The 21462-nt window shown below is 43.5% G+C and overlaps 3 protein-coding genes across 3 annotated transcripts; 1 reads left to right on the plus strand and 2 right to left on the minus strand.

The window, feature by feature from the left end:
- The first annotated feature begins 4479 nt into the window (after window positions 1–4479).
- On the plus strand, window positions 4480–7341 carry LOC9272261 (uncharacterized). Its single transcript, XM_026022083.2, has one exon. The coding sequence runs from the start codon at window positions 6673–6675 to the stop codon at window positions 6979–6981; it is 309 nt and encodes a 102-aa protein (XP_025877868.1). The 5' UTR covers window positions 4480–6672; the 3' UTR covers window positions 6982–7341.
- A 665-nt stretch (window positions 7342–8006) lies between these two features.
- LOC4352689 (uncharacterized) lies at window positions 8007–13231 on the minus strand. Its single transcript, XM_015765219.3, has 13 exons — window positions 12853–13231; window positions 12570–12703; window positions 11665–11703; window positions 11479–11571; window positions 11246–11362; window positions 10780–10875; window positions 9980–10093; window positions 9752–9805; window positions 9423–9470; window positions 9081–9231; window positions 8796–8961; window positions 8638–8707; window positions 8007–8555 (listed from the first exon to the last, which is right to left on the minus strand). Exons 2-13 carry the CDS (start codon window positions 12633–12635, stop codon window positions 8301–8303), a joined length of 1269 nt encoding a protein of 422 aa, XP_015620705.1. The 5' UTR covers window positions 12636–12703; window positions 12853–13231; the 3' UTR covers window positions 8007–8300.
- A 2879-nt stretch (window positions 13232–16110) lies between these two features.
- Window positions 16111–18803, minus strand: LOC9270477 (uncharacterized). Its single transcript, XM_015763826.3, has 3 exons — window positions 17608–18803; window positions 17372–17518; window positions 16111–17049 (listed from the first exon to the last, which is right to left on the minus strand). The coding sequence occupies exons 1-3, from the start codon at window positions 18688–18690 to the stop codon at window positions 16687–16689; spliced, it is 1593 nt and encodes a 530-aa protein (XP_015619312.1). The 5' UTR covers window positions 18691–18803; the 3' UTR covers window positions 16111–16686.
- Between the last annotated feature and the right edge of the window lie 2659 nt (window positions 18804–21462).

Below are 21462 nucleotides of genomic sequence, written 5' to 3' on the forward strand. Positions count from 1 at the left end.
TATATAAACTAGGAAGGTAGCCCGCGCGAATGCGTGGGCATGCGTCGTACACTAAGTTTGAGACACTAAAAGCGATATATTAACCAGAGAACATCTACCCCGATTTCTCCGTAATTTTTTTAACATTAGTTGGTTTTATAATTTTTAACCTATTAGCTTTATATTATATCATATTTAAGTAATATCTATAAGCAATTATTTCTAATCTTCTTCGTCATTTGAAAAGAAGGTAGACTTATTTTCTTTAGAAAATATTTCAACGAAAGTAAAAGTAAGTGTAAAGCAAAAGTAGTGTGTTTTTCATTCTTTTATTGCATATATATTATCATGGTTTATTAGAGGATGAATTTGGTGGCACATGAAACTCCACTAAATTTTATATAGCATAATATGATTGATATAGTTTGAGAGACAATCCATCTATAAACATTTCATGTAGAGTGGGTAAGAGGTTCTACGCAACCTAACGTGAATATAATTGCACAATAATATTTTTGAAATGTGATGTACCATGAATAAACGATTGTTTTTCTTATATAAGATAGATCTAACGATTAAAAATAATGGTTTCACTGGTTTAAATGGTTGTTTTAATATCCAACATTATTTTGAATTGAACATAGTTCAACTGGTTAGGTTCCTTGTGGTGGAAATTTCCTACTCATATTCAAGTCCCGGACTTGACAAATTCTTTCAGACGACGTATCCATCGACAGCGAGGCATTCATGGTGACTTTGTCGATCTCAAAATATATCGGCCCAATCTCTCAGAGGTACTCATAGGGGTAGTGTACGTGTGTGCGTTCGTAGGGGTAAGTGTACGTGCGTTGTGAGTGCCCACATTTGTACTTTGTTTCTCAAGAAAATATCCAACATTATTGATAACTTTATTAGGGACGGGTTGACGGTGCGTAGTATGTACATGCCCAGGATATTTTTTTTGTTCTCAATCCGGTGGATAGTAGTACGTATTGTACATGTGAGAACTTTTTTATAGTTTTTTGGGTTTTTTTGGGTGAACAGTACGTATATACATTTCTCTCGTACCAATTAGGTGGGACTGTGGTAGGGTTAATCCTTCTTCTTACAATGGTAATTACGTTTTTTTCTTTTTTTTTGCCGTGAGTAGTATAGTACGGAAGTACGCATATATATTATTATTTGAGATGTATTTTAAATAAATCTAATGGTTTAAAAATAGTGGGTCCGCCGAATTAAATAAAAATCGAGGGCTGGATGTTTTTCTTTTTTCTCAAAATTTGTAAGGTTTTCTCTAATTTATTAGAATGCCACGTGGCGGCTTGAGAGTTTTTTTTAGGAAGTTTAATGGATTTTTCATATATAATAGATAGATACACAGGACAATACACATGCAGCTTTTGCTTGCTTGTTCTAAAACTGAACATATTATCATGTTATATAGAAATAAAATTTAGCTTTATCTTTACTTCCATATAATTTCTATGGCCTTATCAAGTAGAATTTGGTACATAATAGGTCATTTCTATCTTAAGCTCTGAATGATATATAGGTGGACAAACAGCTAGGATATGACTCATTATTTTTTAAGTAAATCTTATTTAGTTATGCATGTTTTGTGATGCATCAAATTATGGTATAATCTATATTTTGTTTTTCTCATAATTCAGAATTTTTAGAACTTTTTGAAGTTCATAAATCTGTTTTAGTTATGCATGCTGGTGAAGTGATATATGATGAAATAGTATATAATGTCACTTTCTTTTAATAATTGTTCATATATGTTTGAATAACATGTAAAGGTTCTCAACAAAACTTAAATGAATATAATTTTACAATTTAAAATATAGTCAACATGTGTCTTAAATTCTAATTGTGATTTTAATCATAAATAACACAATGGTACAAATAGATAAAAAAATTGAACTTATAATTTAAAAGTTAAAAAGTTAGTATAATTTAAAATTTACTGTTGCAAATATTATGTATTTAGAAGTATGCTTATTTAAAATTTATTGTTGCAAAAGCTTTCATAAAGAGAGAATGTGAGGGAAAAAAAATAGAGGATTTCCTAAAAGAAAACAGAGAGGAGGATGTACGTTTTTTTTTTTTAAGGATGAGAAAACATAAATCTGATTTAATGGCTTGAAGTGTTATGTCCACTAATTTTAATAAAAATTAAAGGGTAGATGTTTATTTTTCAGGATATATGATTTAGATGTTACAAATGTTGAAATTTTTCAATCGAATTTCCGCCGTTAGCTAATATAGGAAAAAAGAATTATACGTAGAGGGGAGGGAGAGAGAGGGGTGTACGGGGGGAGAGGGCAAATGCAACGACTGAGGGGAGAGGTGGGGAAGGTACGTGGTCTTTCTTTCCATCTCTCTGTTTGTATGAGATTAAATCTGACGGTTAAAATAATAATGGGCCCATCAATTTAAGTGAAAGTGGATAGTTAGATGTTCTTTTCTCCGGATTTATAGTATTTTTTTTAAATTTATTAGAATGCCACGTGGCGGCTTAGGAGCGTTTGTAGATGCCACACGGCGGTTTATGGCCTTTTAAGATAAATCGGATTGGTTATTTTTATTATAGATCCAATGGTAAAAAATAATGGGTTCACCAGATTAAATGAATACTAACGGTTAGATTTATTTTAGAATTCTAAATTTATTAGAGCGCCACGTGGCGGCATTGGAGTGTTTGTAGAGTGCCACATGGTGGTATGAGAGCGTTTCTAGAAAGTCTAATGGACTTTTAGTATATAATAGATAGATAGATTAATAATTATTATTTGGGGCCCAACGTACTAAATAATATATATAATATATGAAAAAAATAATATATTATTGGCATGTACATATATTTTTGCATATATATAGGCTGGATTTAATATCTATGGGCTGAAATAATTAATTCGGTTTTTATTCTTGTGATCGAAAAAAGAAAAAAGGAGAAAAGATGAACGTAGGGCCGTGCATGACGTACGTACGTACGTACATGCACCTATCCACCTATGGGGGTTACGTGGGCCATTTAAGATAAATCGGATTGGTTATTTTTATTATAGATCCAATGGTAAAAAATAATGGGTCCACCAGATTAAATGAAAACTAACGGTTAGATTTATTTTAGAATTCTAAATTTATTAGAGCGCCACGTGGCGGCATAGGAGTGTTTGTAGGGTGTCACATGGCGGTATGAGAGCGTTTCTAGAAAATCTAATGGACTTTTAGTATATAATAGAAGATATGAACATATGTATGTGACGATGTATTACGATGTGTTACATCCGGTACTATATTGGTTTATATTGGTTTTTTATGGAACGGAGAAAGTAAGTCTGAACAATATACTAGCATTGGACAAGTCAAATCTTCATGGCAGTAAAGATGTAGTGTCTCTTCTTTCCGATCTTGTCCGGGTGGGGCAGTGACGTGGGGGCTAGTAGTCGTCTTCGTCGGGAAAGGCAGCCTTGGCACCCTTCTTGCCGCCAACCTGCTCCGCTGACCGCCCGCCCGCCCCACTCCGGCGGCCGGCCACTCCGCCCCGTCCGTCGCTCGCTTCAGTCGCCCGCCGCCTGTCCCGCTTCATCGGCCGGAGAGAGGGCATACAGAGAAGAGAGGGAGTGAGGCTAGAGAGAATACTAGAGTAGTGAGAATGACACGTGGGGCTACATGGGCTCCACTATTTATTATTATTATTTTATATGTGTAGCTGATATATGATTTTTATTATTTTTCTTAGATTGAATTACCACGTAAGCGCTACGTCAATGTCACGTGGGACGAATACCTAGTCAAAGAAGTCACGTAGGCGCTATATTAAACAAAAACGCCTTTCAAATTGGACTTATGTTGTACTCCCTCCATAAAAAAAAAAGCAACTAAGAGGGGATGTGACACCTCTAGATTTATTATACGTCTCTTAGGTTGTCTTTTTTTTTTTGACGGAGAGAGTACCGATTTTGATAATTAAGGAACATGTTGTATCTAGTTTTTCTGTTGAAGAATAAAAACCGAATTCGTCAACAAATTTAGATACCTCAGATGAACTTATTCCATTCAGGTATATGCACATCGTAATATCCATTGTTAAGGAATTTCTTGACACTGGCCGTGGCCCGCAATTAAGCAATTAACCACACTTGCTAGCGCAGGTTTTACACTTTTACCGCAAAGCAGATAGCCATTTATCGTTGCTTTATTGCTTTGTCAAAAAAGGATGCCTGAGTACTTGTCAGGATAATTATATCTGTGCCCCACTTTAAAAGCCAATTGTTATTTTATCCTTATTTTTTAGGGTTTGCAGTTTTACCCCTACTTTTTAATCTGAAACAGCCGTCTATCCCCACTTGTGACAGCCGTTTGGTGGGTCCCATATTGTGTGTTAAATAAATACAAAAGAAAATAAAAAAAAGGTTTTAGGAATTACGAAATTACCTTTGTACCCCTAAAGGAATGGATAAGGCTTTGAATCTCCCACCCCATGCGTCTCCCACCACGTGCATCAGTTTGCAGCGGCGGTCGAAACCCTAGCGCGCAGGGCAGCGGTGGTGGTGGCGAGGGCGAGCGCGCGGCGCGGAGTCGGCGGCGAGGTCGCGCGCACGGCGCGGAGGTGGCGGCGAGGGCGCGCGCGGCGAGGAGTTGGCGGCCGCCGCGGGCGCGCCGTGCGCGAGGTGGCGGCGGCCGAGGGCGTGCTGGCGGCGACGGCTGCCGCGTCGAGGGCCAGCCGACGCCCGCTCCCCGAAGGTGTCGGCGGTCGCAGCTCTTCCACGCGGAGGCGGCTGCTCCCAGCGACGAGCTATCCGGCTGGAGGGCGAGACGAGGTAGGCGGCTGGAGGCGGGCAGAAAAGAGGAATTTGTTGGGAATGGAGGAAATCCTATCAATGTGACTTGTGCTAGTTTCGTCAAAATTCTATCGAAATGCTATTGAAATGCTGTCGAAATTTTATTCAAAATTTGGTCAGATTTTGTAAGTGTATAGTATTTGTGATTTTTTTGGTGAAAATACAAAAACATCACAACATATGCTCATATTTGAATTACTTACAAGCTGAATTTACAAAATAAGGGCAAAATCACACAAAGTTGAAAAAAATGGGGGCAAAAATACAATAACCACCTAGGGTGTAAATGTCCTTTTCTCTGCAACTAACACCGTTAAAACCTGCTCTTAAAAGTAGGGGTACACTGCTCATTCAGATTAAAAAGTAGAGGTAAAACTGCAAATCCTAGAAAGTAGTAGGAGTAAAACAGCAATTGGCTTCGAAAGTAGGGGCACTGATGCAATTGCCCCTTTAAAAAAATATTGAGAACTTGACACGTCATGACATCGATCTGTATTCATATTGCTAAATTTCCTGACAGCACACAGGTTTGTTTAGGCATTCACTTTCTCATAGTTTGTTGATTAATGGTGACAGTATTTGGCCGGTTGGCCCCTCCTGATTAAGCAGCAGCACAGAAATGAGATAACTTCACCGTTGAATGTCCTGTTTTTCTCAGAGATGTTCCTTTCATTTTTGTTCAGAGTAATCCTAAATTGAAGGTAATATGGGCAGTGTGTAAACTTTCAAAAATTTCATCATTTAGACACATATATAGAGTATTAAATATGGACGAAAAAAAACCAATTACACAGTATCAAATGTGTCCTTATACGTTAAAATTTTTTTACCAAAACAACTAAACACGGTCACAGTCAGTCGGTCGGTCGGTCATCAGAGATCACTGCTGTCAGTCAGTATATATACAGATTCATTGGAATCTAATTATCAGTATTTTGAAGGTTTATCCACTGCAGAAGTACAGAGCACAAGAGTCAAAACTCAAAAGACCAGGAGAGGCATTTACCTAGGTAACTCTGCAAACTAATTCTACTACATGTTTGGACGGTGGGTTACTGTAATACTGTTAACCACACCTAGTTTACTATTTGCACATAGTTTAATGAAACCGTACTACTGTGCATTCGACTAATTAAGTTAGAAGCATTAATGTTGCTAGGAGAAAAGTGTCCTCGATGGAAAAGTGATTCTCTGTTGCTAGCGTGTGACAGGTTTATGACAAAAGAATCGATTCTCTTCATGTGATCTTCACGTGTCCGGCCAATTCAGTGTTATTTTCTTCCTCAGTCAATCACTGGCCGGTTACTTGTACCCATTGCTTTGTTCAGTTGTCACTCACTCCTACTAATAACTTACTAATAACAGCCCTAAAAAATGACTTAGCAGCACTAGCTGTTAGCCTTCTTTAATCTGAATCTCTAGGAAACTGAAACGGAAGACGGGATTTCAGGCTGAAGACGTCAAAAAGTGATGCTGAACTTTATTCACATACCTACTCGTGGCATTTACCTAATTACCTTTGGGGTAAAGGGATCACTCGAATGTTCTGGACAATTCGTCTAATCACCATCAATGGACAAAAACAACCGAAGAAAAAACAATTCATCAGCTTAGCCCTGACACGTGAAACCATGTCCTACAGCTACCTGTTTTGATCTTCTTGGTTTAAGTACATGTCGTTTTCATTAGGTGATTAGTTGATTAATTAATCTTGAGCTCCTCCTAAAACCATGTATAAATACAGCTCACTTGCTAATCACTCTCACTCTCATCTTAGCTTGTCCATTGTCCATATACACTCCTTGCACTCTTTAACACAAGAAGCTAGTCGGCCTTCGATATCATGGCGTCCATGGTGTCCAAGAACTCGCCGCCGGCGACGGCGAGGCACGAGGACGGCGGCGCGGGAGGGGCGGCGCCGCCGGTGACGAGCTGCCTGTACCTGCACAGGCCGGAGCCCGGCGCGGGGGCGCTGGACAAGGACGCCGTGCTCCGGCGCATCCGCCACCGGCGGCGAGCCAACCGCCTCCGCGAGTCGCTGCAGTCTCTCCTCCTGACGCAGCAGCAGCAGGCGGCGCCGCCGCCGGAGACGGCGGCGGACAAGGGCCGCGAGCGGCTCGCCTGGCTCGACGACGCCTTCTCGTCGCCGTAGCTTCCTAGCTTAATCAGCTCGTGCTGTCGTGCACCGCAGCAATGTCCATTGATTCTTGTGTAGATCGATCAGATCAATCATGATGGAATCATGGTCTCATACATCCATGGAGCCATGGAGGATGAAGCATGCATGGATATGATCGATGTCCATGGTGACCACCAAGAATAATAGAAAGTAATTAGGAACCTAATTAGTGGCTTAGTGGATGCTTTTGTTTAGGCTTCTAGCTAGGAGTGTCAAGTGTGTGTATTAGTACTGGCTGTACTGCCCAGTGTATGTTCTGTATGTGTGTATGTATTTATGGTCGATTGGTCATGCTATATATGAATCTACATGGATGGTGAATGGATGGTAGCATATGGTGCGAGAATTCAGTGCTTTCTTATGTTGGGTTGTGATTGGTGCCATCCTCAAGGATAAGCAAACGATGAATCATGTCTAATTGAATTCTCAGTGCATCTGTTTGCTTATCAGAAAAATAAATAAATACATCCATCCATCCATCCATTCTGTGGGTGGACACACTGATTAGTGTTATAATTTAACAGTTAAATTAGGCTTATTGGCCGTTTCATGGGCGTCCGTTATAGGTGATGTGACTTGTTATCTGGTCACAGCCAGGAGGCCATCAAATATCTGGTACTGGTAATATGAAACAGTTTGCTTGCATAAGCAGTTTGTCTGGCGCAGAGGGCACTTTACCAACCATGGGATAAACAAATACGACATGATGCTTGTTGCAATTAATTAAACACTAACCCCGTTAAATTATCAGCCTTGATTCAAATGTTTGGTAGATATGGTCCCTACGTCAATCAGATATTAATTCGAACAATTGTTATATCTATGGAGGATTAGCACATTTGTTGAAAGCGAGCTGGGCTAGAAATAGCAAATTGGCCCCCCCAAAATTCATTCAACTCCAGATTTGTCTCTCGCTCGAAACTTTTTATAGAGATTCATAAGCACAGTCGAATTGCAAAGGAGATGTCAATTAGTATTAAGTCATATAACAATCATAATAACATGTAAAATCTTTGGTATTAATATTCCTCTTTGATGTGTCAACTGTCAACAAACACCTCTTTGGATTCAATGGGATTACAAATGGTATATATATATATATATATATATATAGCCAAAAGGATTGCATATGTAGTGTGCCAAGAATATCAATTTTTATAGAAACCTATCATGTAACCCTGACCTTTTGGCCTCTACAAACAAAACAGAATTTTCGACTTGAATCGGGCTATAAGGGTCACTAAAAGAATGATGAATCGGTATCACAAAATATGAGACCTGCGGTTCGTAGTTCATACTGTATGACTATTTGAATCCAAAAGCCTGTCTCCTTCAGAGGGCATGTCAGATGACATTTCCAGACTCTGCTTGGCTGTCATCTTGTTCCACTCGTTCTCGACACGGAAGAACACCCACTGAAACCGCCTCAATATTTCCAGCGCTGCTATTGTAAACACTGTCAGGTAGTTGTGCCGAAGATGTGCTGAAAGCTTGTACGTCCATGTACAGCGGAGCACAAGATTGCTGGCTAACACCCAGTAATATACCTGTAAAACAATCATAAAAGGACTTGGTGACAAAAGAGCCTATCTGGACTAACTAAAATCATGTATATGTTTGAGCTCATACCCAGATCTGCCCATAAAGAAGGTTAGTCCATGTACTTGGGTTTTTGAACATGAAAATCCTAGTTAAGATGCTGCAGAGAAAAGAAACTATTAGCAGCAACTGAGATGTGAAAACACATGCTGAAGCTCTAAAACAAAGATCATGTGAAGATAGCACACCTCAAATCCCAATCTCGCTTTATATCCCAGTAAAAGGAATACAGCGAATTTATAACACTGGACATAAGCCAGAGGGGTCGATAAAAGCTAACCCACTTGTCAGGGAATACATGATACTTGAGAGCTGAAAGGAAAATCACCGGAACCGCTGTCGAGTACTTGAGTGCTGGATTTGAGACAAATGTTTGTTGGTTAGAGGAACTGGTAGCAAACATGGGACGAATGCGTTCTAGATCATTTTTTTAAAGCAAGCCATAATTGCAACAAGTAACAATCAGTAAATACCATTAAGAAGACAAGTCTTCTCCTTTGTATCTTTGTATTGTCGAAGGCATTGGAAGAGTCGACACAAATAAGGGAACACAAGAACTAGAGGAATAGCTACAGAATGGCTGCCACAAATTGAATCTGCTTCAAGCCAAGCGGTCGTTGCAACCTGTAGAATATCATAATAATGAACACATTATACAGGAACGAGATGAGTTATACCAATAATTTACAACTGTCAATATAAGCCAATGGCATGTCGTTTGACAGTCACTTAGAGACCATTGAGGACATAATGCACATAGCACAACAGCAAGTATAAGAAATTCCCCACAAAAAAAGTAAGTATAAGAAATTAACCTGCCGATTGACCATGCGACAAACTGAACGTTCCAAGTCTGAGAAGACCTGTGAAGAAATGCAACAATTAGGCAAAATGGTAAAATACCAAGTATCATGAATGCTAACTCAGGCCAAATACAAGCAAGAAACAGTTCTCTACAAACTAAAATATAGCATGTCATGTAGTGCTTTTTTAATTTGTAGAGAACATTGTACACATTAAATCCTAGAGGCCAAACAGAGAATCATATAGTATTAGACAGTAAGTCTTTCCCTATATTCTCTATACAGAAATAATGTACACAAAACAATCCACAACCAACAATTTTAAATAAATTGCTCCATACCTTTGACATGGATGTAAAAATATCAGCCAAAAAGAAGTCGGGGAATGTAATTGCCTGCAGAACAGGGGGGAAGGAAACCATCAAAAAAGTTAGTCTGATCTAATTGCTGGCTCCACAGCAAGGACATAAAAGGCATATGCTTAGTCACAACAGGCAGTAGCATAGTGCATGTTGCACAGCTAAAAACAAAAACTACCACACCCCTTACTAACAAATTGTACAACTTACTTGCAATGGAAGCATTATACGCCACACTGTCCTCAGAAAGTAAAAGCGTGACGACAGGTAAAACATATCAAAAGGAGATAAGAGGACTATAAGAAGGATAGCATATAAAAGAACCTGAAAATAGGCAGAAAGATATGTTAGTTCCACCACCCTGGAATTGGCACGGCATGATACAATACATGACAACACTGCATGATAGTTTCATCTTCAACATGGTGAACAAACAAGAAGGCAATATACCCTACACCTAGTGTTCTTAAATTGGTTTTGTTTTAAAACATATGCAGACAAACTTCAAGTATATACAGGGTAAAAAAAAAACTTCAAGTACATACAGAAGTACTAGGACTTGTCACTGAGAATGTCATCACTCATCAGTACATATGGTTAGTAAAAGAATGGTTAAATACGTGTATTAGTGACCATGCCGATGACGTAAATGACAAGTAAAAAAGAAACAGTGCGTACAAACCTTTAGGTTCATTCTAATAATTAAACCATCCATCACTCATAAAATTTGTTTGTCTTGCATAAAAAGTCTTATTGTACTAGATGAGACTTTCCACTTATTTGACTAAGGAAAATCAAAGCACAAGTACAGTAACAGTTGATGCTAAAGAAAGGTGCAGTGTTCCTTTTGAGAGCTTTGGGAACGCGATACTCTTACACACAAATTGACTATTGGTAAGCACTACCAACAATATAACCAAACATTAAGTACACAAAAAAAAAATCATGAGCTCAAGCACACAAGAGGAACAAGGCATGAAATGAACTAATTAATGGGTTAGATATTACACTGGTTGAGATGCAGCAAGGGACACTTCTCCATGTGAGTACAAATATAGGTAAGCTGTCATACTCGTGGGAACAATCAAAGTAAGCCAAGTAGCACACTGTTAATGAAATAAAAAGATGAAGATTGCATTAGCCAAAAATATGACAAAATCAAGTAATAACACAACACCAGAGAAAAGTGCACATATGAATATGAAGCAGCAAATGTAAAATGCATCTAGCACAATAAATCCTGATGGGTTGACAATTAAATAAAATATTGCAAACTTTTCCCAAACATGGGCATGGCATAGACAAACTTTGAACCCTTTCATTGTCATGACAGCAACTGTATGCCAGACATACAAATTTGTACATAGCAAACTATGTCAGAGCAGATGCATTTTGAAAGGGAGAAAACTTATGAAAATCCAAATCAAGTTAAGCTCATAAACAGAAAGTGCAACCAGGAGAATCAGATAAGCATACCCTCCATATTTCTCGATGCGATAAATGTGTTTGTGCAAGATCAAACACCCTTGCGTAATTCACTGATGATTGTGCAAAGACCCACAGGTTTACTCCCCATAACCAAATCATCAGAGCCTACAACAAAAACATGAACCACAAGTACAAAACGATCAGGAAGTGCCTTCATTTGCTGTCTTTTCTACAGTAATGGCCCTTGAGATTGTCATACATACTTCACAAAAGAAACTTACCACAAGAAGAAGCGGATTGTAGTATAAGAAAGCTTCGTAAAGAAATAAGTCTCGCAGATCAGCACTCATTCTCATAACAGAGTCCCAACCTATCTGTAACACCAAAATAATATGTGAATTAGAACTACAACAAGAGATTCAGATCATATCAAGAAAAAAGATATGGTTAGATCAAAGCGAGAATACCTTGCAACAGCATAAACCCCATAGGAGAAACAATACAACCTGAAAAATGGATGGGTTTATCAGTGATTAGAGAAGTAAAATTGATGCACGTAAATGCAGAATCAAGAGCTTAGGATAACTTTTGTACTAAATACTCCTTATATTCAGTTACATAATAACACGGGAGTAAAGAATTGTACACTGCACTAATGTGTAGTTTCTATCATGCCTCTCAGATGCAGTTCAAAGTTAAGCTGTAGAAGAAAACATAAGTGAAAATTGGCATTCCTGAAAGACCATTTCATTATGCATGCCAAGATTAATGCTATTTCCTGCCATATATTTCAAGGGAAGTCAACACTATTATCTTGGTCCGTCAAGGATAAAAGCACATCCCAGTGAAGCCAAGAATAAGACATGAGATGAGTTTTACTCTTCTTCAGTTTTCATTTAGAAGAAAAGGATAAATCATGATTCTCGATTTCCTTTTATTACAATTAATGGTACAGATAAAATGGGGTTTATGCATCAGTAGCAGGAAGGAGGGAAATATTAATGTGTAGGACAAATATCTGGAAAAGACTAGACCCTATGAAGTAAGATCACTTCTCCTCAATCCAATAATGTTTCCCAACTATGAGTAGTAGTCATCTCTGCGATTAGCTTTGAGCAAAGGTAAGTAATTCCTCCGTGATTCCTGTGATACCCTTTACCGCAGTTGCAAGGTATTGACCAAACTATACTCCAGGACAAACACATAACATGATTGATTATTTTACAACTACATAGCAATGTCGCGCTGCGATAACCCCAAGCAGGTAAAATTAAGCAAAGGAGACAACTGGCACTTGCAACCAAATCGGCGCTAAATCCATCGCCTCGCCGTATCAGTGTACCATGAGTTGAGCTGAAGAAGGCCACGATACCTTGAACCGCCAGAGGAAGAGCGGCGAGGGCATGATCGCGACCGCCGGGATGGCCGACCCCTTCATCTCGCCCGCGCCGCCGCCCTCGCCCCCGAGCCTCTGCGCGCGCAGCCGCCACCTCCTATGCGTGAACCCTGCAAACAACGCGAAACCCCCCGCATTAGCGACGACGAACAGCTCTACCCTCGCGAGCGGATTACGACGGGATCCATCCCGCCGCGCCCCACCAAACGGATAGCCCCCACCGCGAGGCGAATCCGGAACCAAAACCAATCCCGCTTACCGAGGAACACCACCCCGGATCTCCACCGGGGGAGGGGAGGAGGAGCCGTCGACGGCGATGGCGGCAGCAGGGGGAGCCTCTAGAGACTACCCCAGCAAACCCCCTCCCTCCTCTCCACCTCTCTCTCTCTCTCTCTCTCCGCTTCTTCTCCAGAGACACCAAGAGCGAGCGAGCGAGCGCGCGCCGCCTGCCGGAACGGAGCGCGTGGGCGGTGCCCGCGGCGGCGGCGGCGGGAACGACTTCGCGGAGACGGCGGCGGAGGAGGAGGAGGAGGAGGAGGAGGAGAGCGCGGCGAGATCTGCGAGGGGGGGTGGGCGAGAGGAGGGAAGAGAAGAAGACGAAGAAGCCGTGCGAATGGGAGAAAGGGGAATCGGAAGGTGGTGAGGGGGAGGCCGACGACGAGTTTGACGTGTAAACAAACAGCAAAATGGTTTGTCTACTCGCCACTAGTCCAAATATGTGGGAGGCATAAATTAATTTTTAGAAAAAAATATGCAAATGCAAATTAAAAGGGGGAGGAAACTCAAAATGCATTTTTAATTTCTTTTTTGTTAAAAAAAGGATCAACTAAAAAATATTAGACTTTAGAGCTGAGTTTTGAGGCCTCTTGACACAGAAAACTAAGCAAAGAATTAGAGCATAACTAATTAAGCGTTAGTTAAAAAAAACTTTTAAAATGAATTAATATTTTTTTAAAAGCAATTTTACTATAGAAATTTTTTAAAAAAACACGCAGTTTAGTAGTTTGGGAAACATACGTATGGAAAATAAGAGATGATAGGTTTGAAAAAGTTGAGAGACGAGAGGTTTGGAAAAGTTGAGAGAAGAACACAGATTAGGGGTATCTTTAGAGATACTCCATATTGGAGTATTAGTTCCTAACCACGTGAATGTGTGTGCGCGTGTGTGCCCGACTCGTAAAAAAGTTGCTATGACCTCTACTTTCAAAATATCATGAAGGTTTTCGAAAAGTTGGAATGCTAATGGAAAAAAGAAAGAAGAAGAATAATTGAAATTATATTTTTGAAAATAAATCAACAAAAATGGGTTATATTAGGTATTGATTTTCTATAAACATTGGATTAGTTGCAATGAATTTAAGCGTCCAACGCATAGTCAATGTACTACACACATTGAATTATTTGATTAATCACATTATGGACTGAATTGAATATCCATGCATATAATTTGACTTTTAAGTTGAAGTTATGCCTGCACGTTCCGTGCTGATTTGATTATTCCCTATCTCCTCCTTACGCTAGATGGAATTTATATGGGGAGAAAGTGTTATTTTTTTATATTATTGATTTATTGAACACCATTTACTCGTCAACTTTATAAACTGTTCAATTTGCATCCTATCCACCTGTTACTTACGTGGCATCCCAGTCAAATAAAAGAACTGATGGGCCCGCATGTCATTCAGTCCACCTGTTTCGCCAGTTCTCGCTTAGCTGATCGAATTGATATAAACCAGTTTGATCCATTTCCAATGGGCAGAGAGAACAGGAAGCGAGGAAAAATTAAATGAAAAGGATAATGCTAATAAAAAGGAAACTTTTTTTAAAAAAATCTAAAAGTAACGAGGATTTGGGTCTAGTAGTATTTAAGTTTAATAAGGTATTTTCTCCGTTCTAAAATACAAGCACAGAAGTAAGATGAAACAAAATTGAATGATTGTGTTTGGTCCAAATAAGAGTGTAGTAAAAATGTAGCTATATTTTGTGACAGAGGTAGCAGGTAACATATCTCGAAAAGACATCTTTTAGAAGAGTGGACCATACCAAATTTCGCCTAGGATTTACTGTGATCGAGTCATTGAGAAAGGTATTAATGTTTTATTTCTACTAGGCAATTAGCCTAACAGCCCAAGAATGATTCAACAACTGTGATGGACTGATGGATAATATAGGCCCAAGAACCAGATATACGAGATTCAATTTTCTGTTGGGCCTACGTAGGCCGTGTTTAGATTCCAACTTTTTTCTTCTAACTTATAACTTTTCCGTCACATCAAATGTTTGGATACATATATGAAGCATCAAATGTGTACGAAAAAAAATAATTGCACAATCCGACTGTAAATTGCGAGACAAATCTTTTGAGCCTAATTACGCAATGATTTGACAATGTAATGCTATAGTAAACATTTGCTAATGACGAATTAATTAGGCTTAATAAATTCGTCTTGCAATTTACAGGCGGAATCTAGAATTTATTTTATTATTAGTCTATGTTTAATACTTGAAATGTGTGTCCGTATATTTAATAAAATTTTTGGCACACTAACTAAAGAAAGCCATAGGAAAGGATATGCGGCCGGGACAACGAAGAAGCCATCCATTTGCCAGTGTGTGTTTTCTCATTTCCAATTCTCCATTGATCTATCTCTTCTTCGACATCGCCGGCCGGTGTCCGTCGGCCGGAGGGTGACTGACTGATCGGCGAGGAGGTGAGATGACGCCGTGGCGATGACCGGAGCTCAGGAAGAAGATACTGTACATTTTTACTGCTGTCAAGACTTGACTTTGCTCAATACTAGCATATTGTTCAGACTCAGAGAGGGCATCATCATTCACTTAGCATCAATGCATCATTGATGCTCATAGCATTGTTAACACAGATCTGATCAAGATTCAGATATCTAACCTATATGGAAGATGATCATGCCCAGTTGAGTCAGAGTTTAAGCATGATAAGTGGTGTCTTCAGAATTGGTGGTAGGCTGACTTAACACACAAAATTGTTGCGACTGCACATATATACTGCATTTGTAGGCACTCTAATGAAGCTTCTCATATGTAGGCAGTGAGCATCAATAATAATTTCAAGCAAAGAATTTCCACTTCTTTGTCCACAAAGAAAGTGCATGATGCTTATCTCATTTGTGTACACTTCAACATGCAAACCAAGAGAATTCACAAAAATGAGTAATTCTTTAGGATTAAGTAAAGATGGGTATGGTGCTATCTTGTGACCTGACAAAATATGCAACAGCATGTATGGAAATATGCAAGAGGTAGACAGACCATTCTAATAAACTATTTGGGGAATGAAGGCTACATGATTCCCCAATTGTCAGTACCATATTCCCAGCTGACACATTTCGTAAATATCGTGAACTATGGAGTATATATTAAAGCACTCATAAATTGTTCCAACCAACAACTACCCTCTATATGAAAACATATGTTCTAATTCAAATAGTAATGCTGTGCGAAATGATATCAGTTCTTCAAAATCATCACTTCCCCTTATTCTAGTTCAAATAATAACACTGTGCGAAATGATAAAAGTTCTTAAAAACCACCACTACCCTTTATTCACTCACTTAGCAGAACAGCAGTTAGCATCATTTGACAGCTAGACAAACTGAAGATATTGAAGTGCTAGCCTAAATGGAAAACTGTTTTAACAGCTCGAGTGGACGTCCACCCGTTTATTGCATGTCATCTAAATGGTTATGAAAAAAATTGAAAAAATATGAACAAGATAGATCAACATGTAATATATCAATCCATAAATATGCAAGTTAAAATTCAACTTCTACAAGTTGTAACAAAAATAACAATCAAAACTTAAATTACTATATGTATATTTACAATTAAATTTGTTATTTTTTGTTATAATTTGTAGAAGTTGAATTTGAACTTACATGTTTGTGGAGTGATATATTACATATTGATCTATCTTGTTAATTTTTTTAAAAATTTTTCGTAATCATCTAATTGACATGCAATAAACGGGTGGACATCCACTCGAGCTATTAGAATCCATCTCCAGCCTAAATCTCTCTCGAAGTAGAGCACAGACAGAACAACACCTGACCTAGCCTTACACTGCTAGTCGTACGCAACTTCCGGAAGCATCAGCTGCAACAAAGGACACAAGATCGCCTCTGACGGCACCATTTGGAGTGTGCAGCTTGAAATTCCGGAGAGACAAGTTGAGCTGATTCAGGGTGAGCTGGGGGAGGCTTCCTGTCGAGTATTCCATCCTTAACTGTGTCAGGACACTAGCTTTGTCGAGCATGGCTTTCATCAGAGCAACTTCACACTTGCCCCCTCTGAAACCTGTAAGATATATCCACCTCAGGTGATAGTTGAAACACTCAAGGCCATCGAAGAAATTGTTCCCGTCATAGTGTGCATCGTTCCACTGGAGGAGCCCTTCTGCTTGTGTAACGTCATCGCATCTCTGCAATAGAGCACAACACAACTCAAATCAGAAAATCAAAACGCATAGTACAAGTTAGTGCAGAGCAATTGACAGCAAATTTAATCAGAATCAAGACATATCACTAATTAGCAGCAAATTAAGAATGCAGACCACAACTCAGGCAGAAAACCAAAATGCACACACTTTTGTGCAGAGGAATTGATAGCGAATTCAGAATTCAGACCACGACTCAGCAAGAAAAATCAGAATTCAGACATATCAGTGCAGAGCAATTAATAAGCAGCAAATTCAGAATTATGCAACAATTGATTGGATAAGATTGGCCGTTCATTGGCATTACCAGGATTTTCAGTGATTTTACGCGTGGGAAACTCCTCAGGATCTGCTCTATCTGGCGGGGCAACATGTCGACCATCGTTGTGTAGTTCACCCGTAAGCCGAGATACCTGACAGAACGGATCTCTGGAGGCTGCTCCACCATCCCAGCCTGCGCACGCATGATCAGAGATTCAGAATTGGTGTTAATCAAATTGGTTGGGCAAGCGGGCAGGTTGATCGATCGATTTGCAAATATACCTTAATCACTATGCCTTGGATCTCCAAGACGGTGGTGAAGAGGTCAAGAGAGACGATCTTTCGCAACCTGGGCGCGCCATTGATGCTGATCCTGGATGGCCACGTATGGTGCATGTGCAGCTTCCGTAATCGGGTGGCGTTGTCGACGGCGACCGTGCCCACCTGGTTTTCGTACATGCGCAGAGTCTGGAGGCGCGTGTCGGCGAGGCGGAAGGTTGACCCCTCGACGCCGTCGATTGCCAGCTCCCGAATCTCCGATTCGCGGTGGATTGCTCGGTCGATCATGCCGAGGCCCCAGGCGCAGCTGTACAGCCCGAGGACGAGGAGCCTGTCGATGCGGTAGGCTTCCACGGTGAAGAAGAAGAGGTGGAGCTCCAGGAGGCTGGTGCAGTCGAGGAGGGCTTGAGGAAATCTGGGGTACCCTGGTAGGTGGAGGTTGGCGACGACGATGACACGAGCACGGCCGCGATGGAGGGCGGCGCACCAGCGGTTGAGCTGCTCGAGGCTCCACCGCGTGGTCTCTACCCGGAAGCAGAACACGCGGCCGATCTCGAAGCCGCCGTTTAGCATGGCGGCGTCGTGGGCGATGACGTCGTCGCAGAGGCCGCTCTCCTCGTCGCTGCTGCTGTCGTCGGCGCCTCCATGTCCGCCACCGCCGCCTCCACCATCAGGGGCAGCTACCTCGTTGCCTCCATGTCCGCCGCCGCCGCCGCCGCCTTGTTTGGGTACGAATTGGACGCCGTTGCCAACGTGGAGCTCGAGGACGTTGGTGATTGCTTGGGCGACGTTGCCGGCGGGGATCGGGGGAGTGGTGAACTGGCGGTCGTGGAGATACAGCGGGAGGAGGCGCCAGATGTGGAGCCAGCGCGGGGAGAAGAGGTAGCCGAGGCGGAAGAGGTCGAGGACGGTGAGGCGGTCGAGGACGCGGGCGACGGCGGCGTCCGGGAGCCGCCGCCAGTCGGCGTGCCGGTTGGTGGAGGGAGGCGCGAGCAAGGCGCGCGGGGTGGACTCGGTGGCCTCCGTCGGCGAGGACTTGAAGCCGGACATGACGAAGGCGGCGCTTCTCCGGCGGTCCTCTTCCATTGTTCCTCTCCGGCGAGTCGGAAATCTCGACACGGCGGAGGCGTGTGGAGCAAGCTGCCGCCTCTGCGCGGTTTCAAATTTTGATATCGCTTTCGGGTTGGAGGCTGCCAGCTGGCTAGGAAAGTACCGGGCCTTGGATATTTATAGAGTTTTTCTTCTAGTTTTCTGGTCAATCTGCTGCGCACGTTACTGATCGGGCGGCTCGGATCCAACTCCGGAGCAGATAGGCTCCTGCTTCTAGAATGGACCAATAATAGGTGAGCTCGAGAGGAGAGGAAAAGAGAAGAAAAGATACACAGTAGCTATTAGCGCATGATTAATTGAGTATAAATTATTTTAAACTTTAAAAATAAATTAATATGATTTTTTAAAGTAACTTTCACATAATTTGTTTTCAAAAAATACATTTTATAGTTCGGGAAGCGTGCACACGGAAAACAAAACAAACTTTCACACAATGTCCCGTTGCCGAACAACTAAGATTAACCCTCTTCGCACTTTGTCCTCTTCCTCACCGACGTCGCACCCCTCACTAGAGAGAGATCAGTTAGTGCTTGTTTAGGTTGCGAATTGAAAATTTTTTGGTGTCACATCGGATGTTTGACCGTATGTCGAAAGGAGTTTTCGGACACAAATAAAAAAAACTAATTTCATAACTCGTCTGGAAATCGCGAGACGAATCTTTTGAGCCTAATTAATCCGCCATTAGCATATGTGGGTGTAGCGCCCGTTCCGTCGTGGCGCCTAGCGGGAAAATTATCTCTTAAAAACCCTAATTGCGAAATTTGTTTCTTTGCTTGTTGTCTAGTGTCCGTGCCATCTCAAGATCTCAATCCCCGATCTATCGTCGAGTTCAATTCCGAATCCAAATCCTTTCAATCAAATTCCTCCTCAAAAGTCTATTTTGCCTCCCCCGAGGTCGATGGGCCGAATCTCGCTCGGCCCATCTTCCCCTCTTCCCCGGCCCATCTCTCCCTCTCCCCCCGGGCGCTCTCCCGCTCTCTCTCTCTCTCTCTCTTCCCCGCCCGCACGCTGCTCGCGCGTGCGAGAGTCGCCCCGAGCGCCTCTCTCCCCGCTCCCCCCTCCGCCCCGCCCGCGCGCCGCGCGCGCGTGCGCGGGAGTCGCCCGCGCCGAGCGCCCCTCCCCTCGCGCGAGCTCCCTGCTCGCAAAGACGCTTCCCGCGCGCCGTGTTCGCGTGCGCGCGCCCGCGCGGACGCCGCCCGTTGTTTCCCGCGCGCGCGCGCCGAGTGGCCGACCGCCCGGTCGCCGCCGTCGTCAGCGTCTGCCGCGCCTGTCGCCAGTGTCGCCGCTCCGCTCCAAACCGCCCGCCGTCATCGCCGTCGTCACCGCCCGGCCCCCGCCACTCCGCGCGCAAGCCGCCAAGGGAAGGAGGCCGCGCCCCTCCTCTCTCTGCCGTGTCGCCCCCGCTCCCCTCCCCCCCTTTTTCCCGAATCGGCAAAGGGGCAAGCCCCCTTTCTCCCCCTCCTTTTCCCCTTTTTCCTCCTCGCCGGCGTCATCCTCCCTGTCGCCGCTTTGGCCGCGACCGCCGAGCGCCAGCTCGCGCCCTTGACCGCCCTAAGTCAGTTCCCAAACCGACATTGCCATCCTATAAACCCAAGCCTCCCCCTTTCCCTTCCTCTCCCATTCGCCTCCTCACCATTGCCGCCGCCCCCGTGCTCTGTCTCGCCTCCGCCGTCCTTCGCCAAGCGCCGGGAGAGCCGGTGCGTTCGAGGACGCGGAAGGGGACTTCGGCCGCGCCCTCTCCTTCCTCTTCCCCGGCCCGAGGCCGGAGAGATTACTCCCGCGCCGCCGGCCTCTCGTCACAGCACCCCTCCTCTTCTCGGTGATGTCTCTCTCCGTTCTTCCTCCTCGCTCCATCTCCTCCCCCTAGCTTTCGGTAGTAGCTTGAGTAGCCTCCCCGTAGTTAGCCGGCGCCGCCCCGACCGTTGCCGTCGCTCGCCGTGTGTTCGCCGCCGTCGCCGCTCGAGCTCCGTAGCACCCGCTCGTCGCCGGCCTCGCTCGGCGTAGTTCCGCCCAATCCGACGCTAGCGTCGAGTTCCCGAAGCCGCATAGATGCTCTTACCGCCGGGAATCGACCTCTCGTGACCTCGTCGCCGTTTCCCTCTTCTCCCGCCGCCGGTTGCCGCCGCCGTCGAGCAACCTCCGGCGAATCCGAGCCGTTGGCTCGTCTCCCCTTGTCACGTGCAACCGCCCGGTGTGCACGCTTTTGCCCGTATCGCCGTGGTTCGCTCCGCCGCTCGCCGCCGCCGCCCGCCGTCCATTCGTGGCCGGGTCGTCGTCTACCTCCCGCCAGCCCACGTGGCCGCCATGTAGGCGCCACGTCGGCGCCAGCTCAGCCTAGACCGGATCGAGCCGACCCCGGTCAGTCCCTCCCCGTGCGCGCGTTCCACCGCGAGCCGTGAGGCTGCTCGTGGGCCCGCCGCACCTGCGTCCACCACGGACCGCGCGCGTGCACCGCGTCCTTTCCCCGCCCGCGCGCATGAGCCACGTACTCCCTCCGCACGGTGAGCCGAGCGGCTGACAAGCGGGTCCCACCCGGGACCGCGCGTGGTGAGCCCGGTCCACCGGACTCTCTCTCCTCCCTCCCGCGCGCGCGCGCTTGGGCCGTCTTGGGCCGGCCGGCCCGTTAAGCTCGGCCGAGCCGCTCCATTTACCTTGGGCCGCGCCCTAGCCGCCCGAGGAAAAGTCTAATTTCCATCCCTCTGTTCTTTCTTTTCTTTTCTTTTTCAAAAAGGATTTAATTAAATCCTT

This window comes from Oryza sativa, chromosome 12 (assembly GCF_034140825.1).
Source record: "Oryza sativa Japonica Group chromosome 12, ASM3414082v1".
Lineage (NCBI taxonomy): Eukaryota > Viridiplantae > Streptophyta > Magnoliopsida > Poales > Poaceae > Oryza > Oryza sativa.

Bases quoted from the DNA above. Each gene is read 5' to 3' on its own strand.
- LOC9270477 (XM_015763826.3), bottom strand. From the start codon at position 18,690: ATGGAAGAGGACCGCCGGAGAAGCGCCGCCTTCGTCATGTCCGGCTTC. The intron at 17,519-17,607 runs GTATATTTGCAA...ATGCGTGCGCAG, and splicing joins TCCAAGGCATAGTGATTAAG to GCTGGGATGGTGGAGCAGCC. The intron at 17,050-17,371 runs GTAATGCCAATG...GCTCTATTGCAG, and splicing joins TAAAATCACTGAAAATCCTG to AGATGCGATGACGTTACACA.
- LOC9272261 (XM_026022083.2), top strand. From the start codon at position 6,673: ATGGCGTCCATGGTGTCCAAGAACTCGCCGCCGGCGACGGCGAGGCAC.
- LOC4352689 (XM_015765219.3), bottom strand. From the start codon at position 12,635: ATGAAGGGGTCGGCCATCCCGGCGGTCGCGATCATGCCCTCGCCGCTC. The intron at 9,806-9,979 runs GTAAGTTGTACA...CCTGTTCTGCAG, and splicing joins GTATAATGCTTCCATTGCAA to GCAATTACATTCCCCGACTT. The intron at 9,232-9,422 runs GTTAATTTCTTA...GATATTCTACAG, and splicing joins GTCGCATGGTCAATCGGCAG to GTTGCAACGACCGCTTGGCT.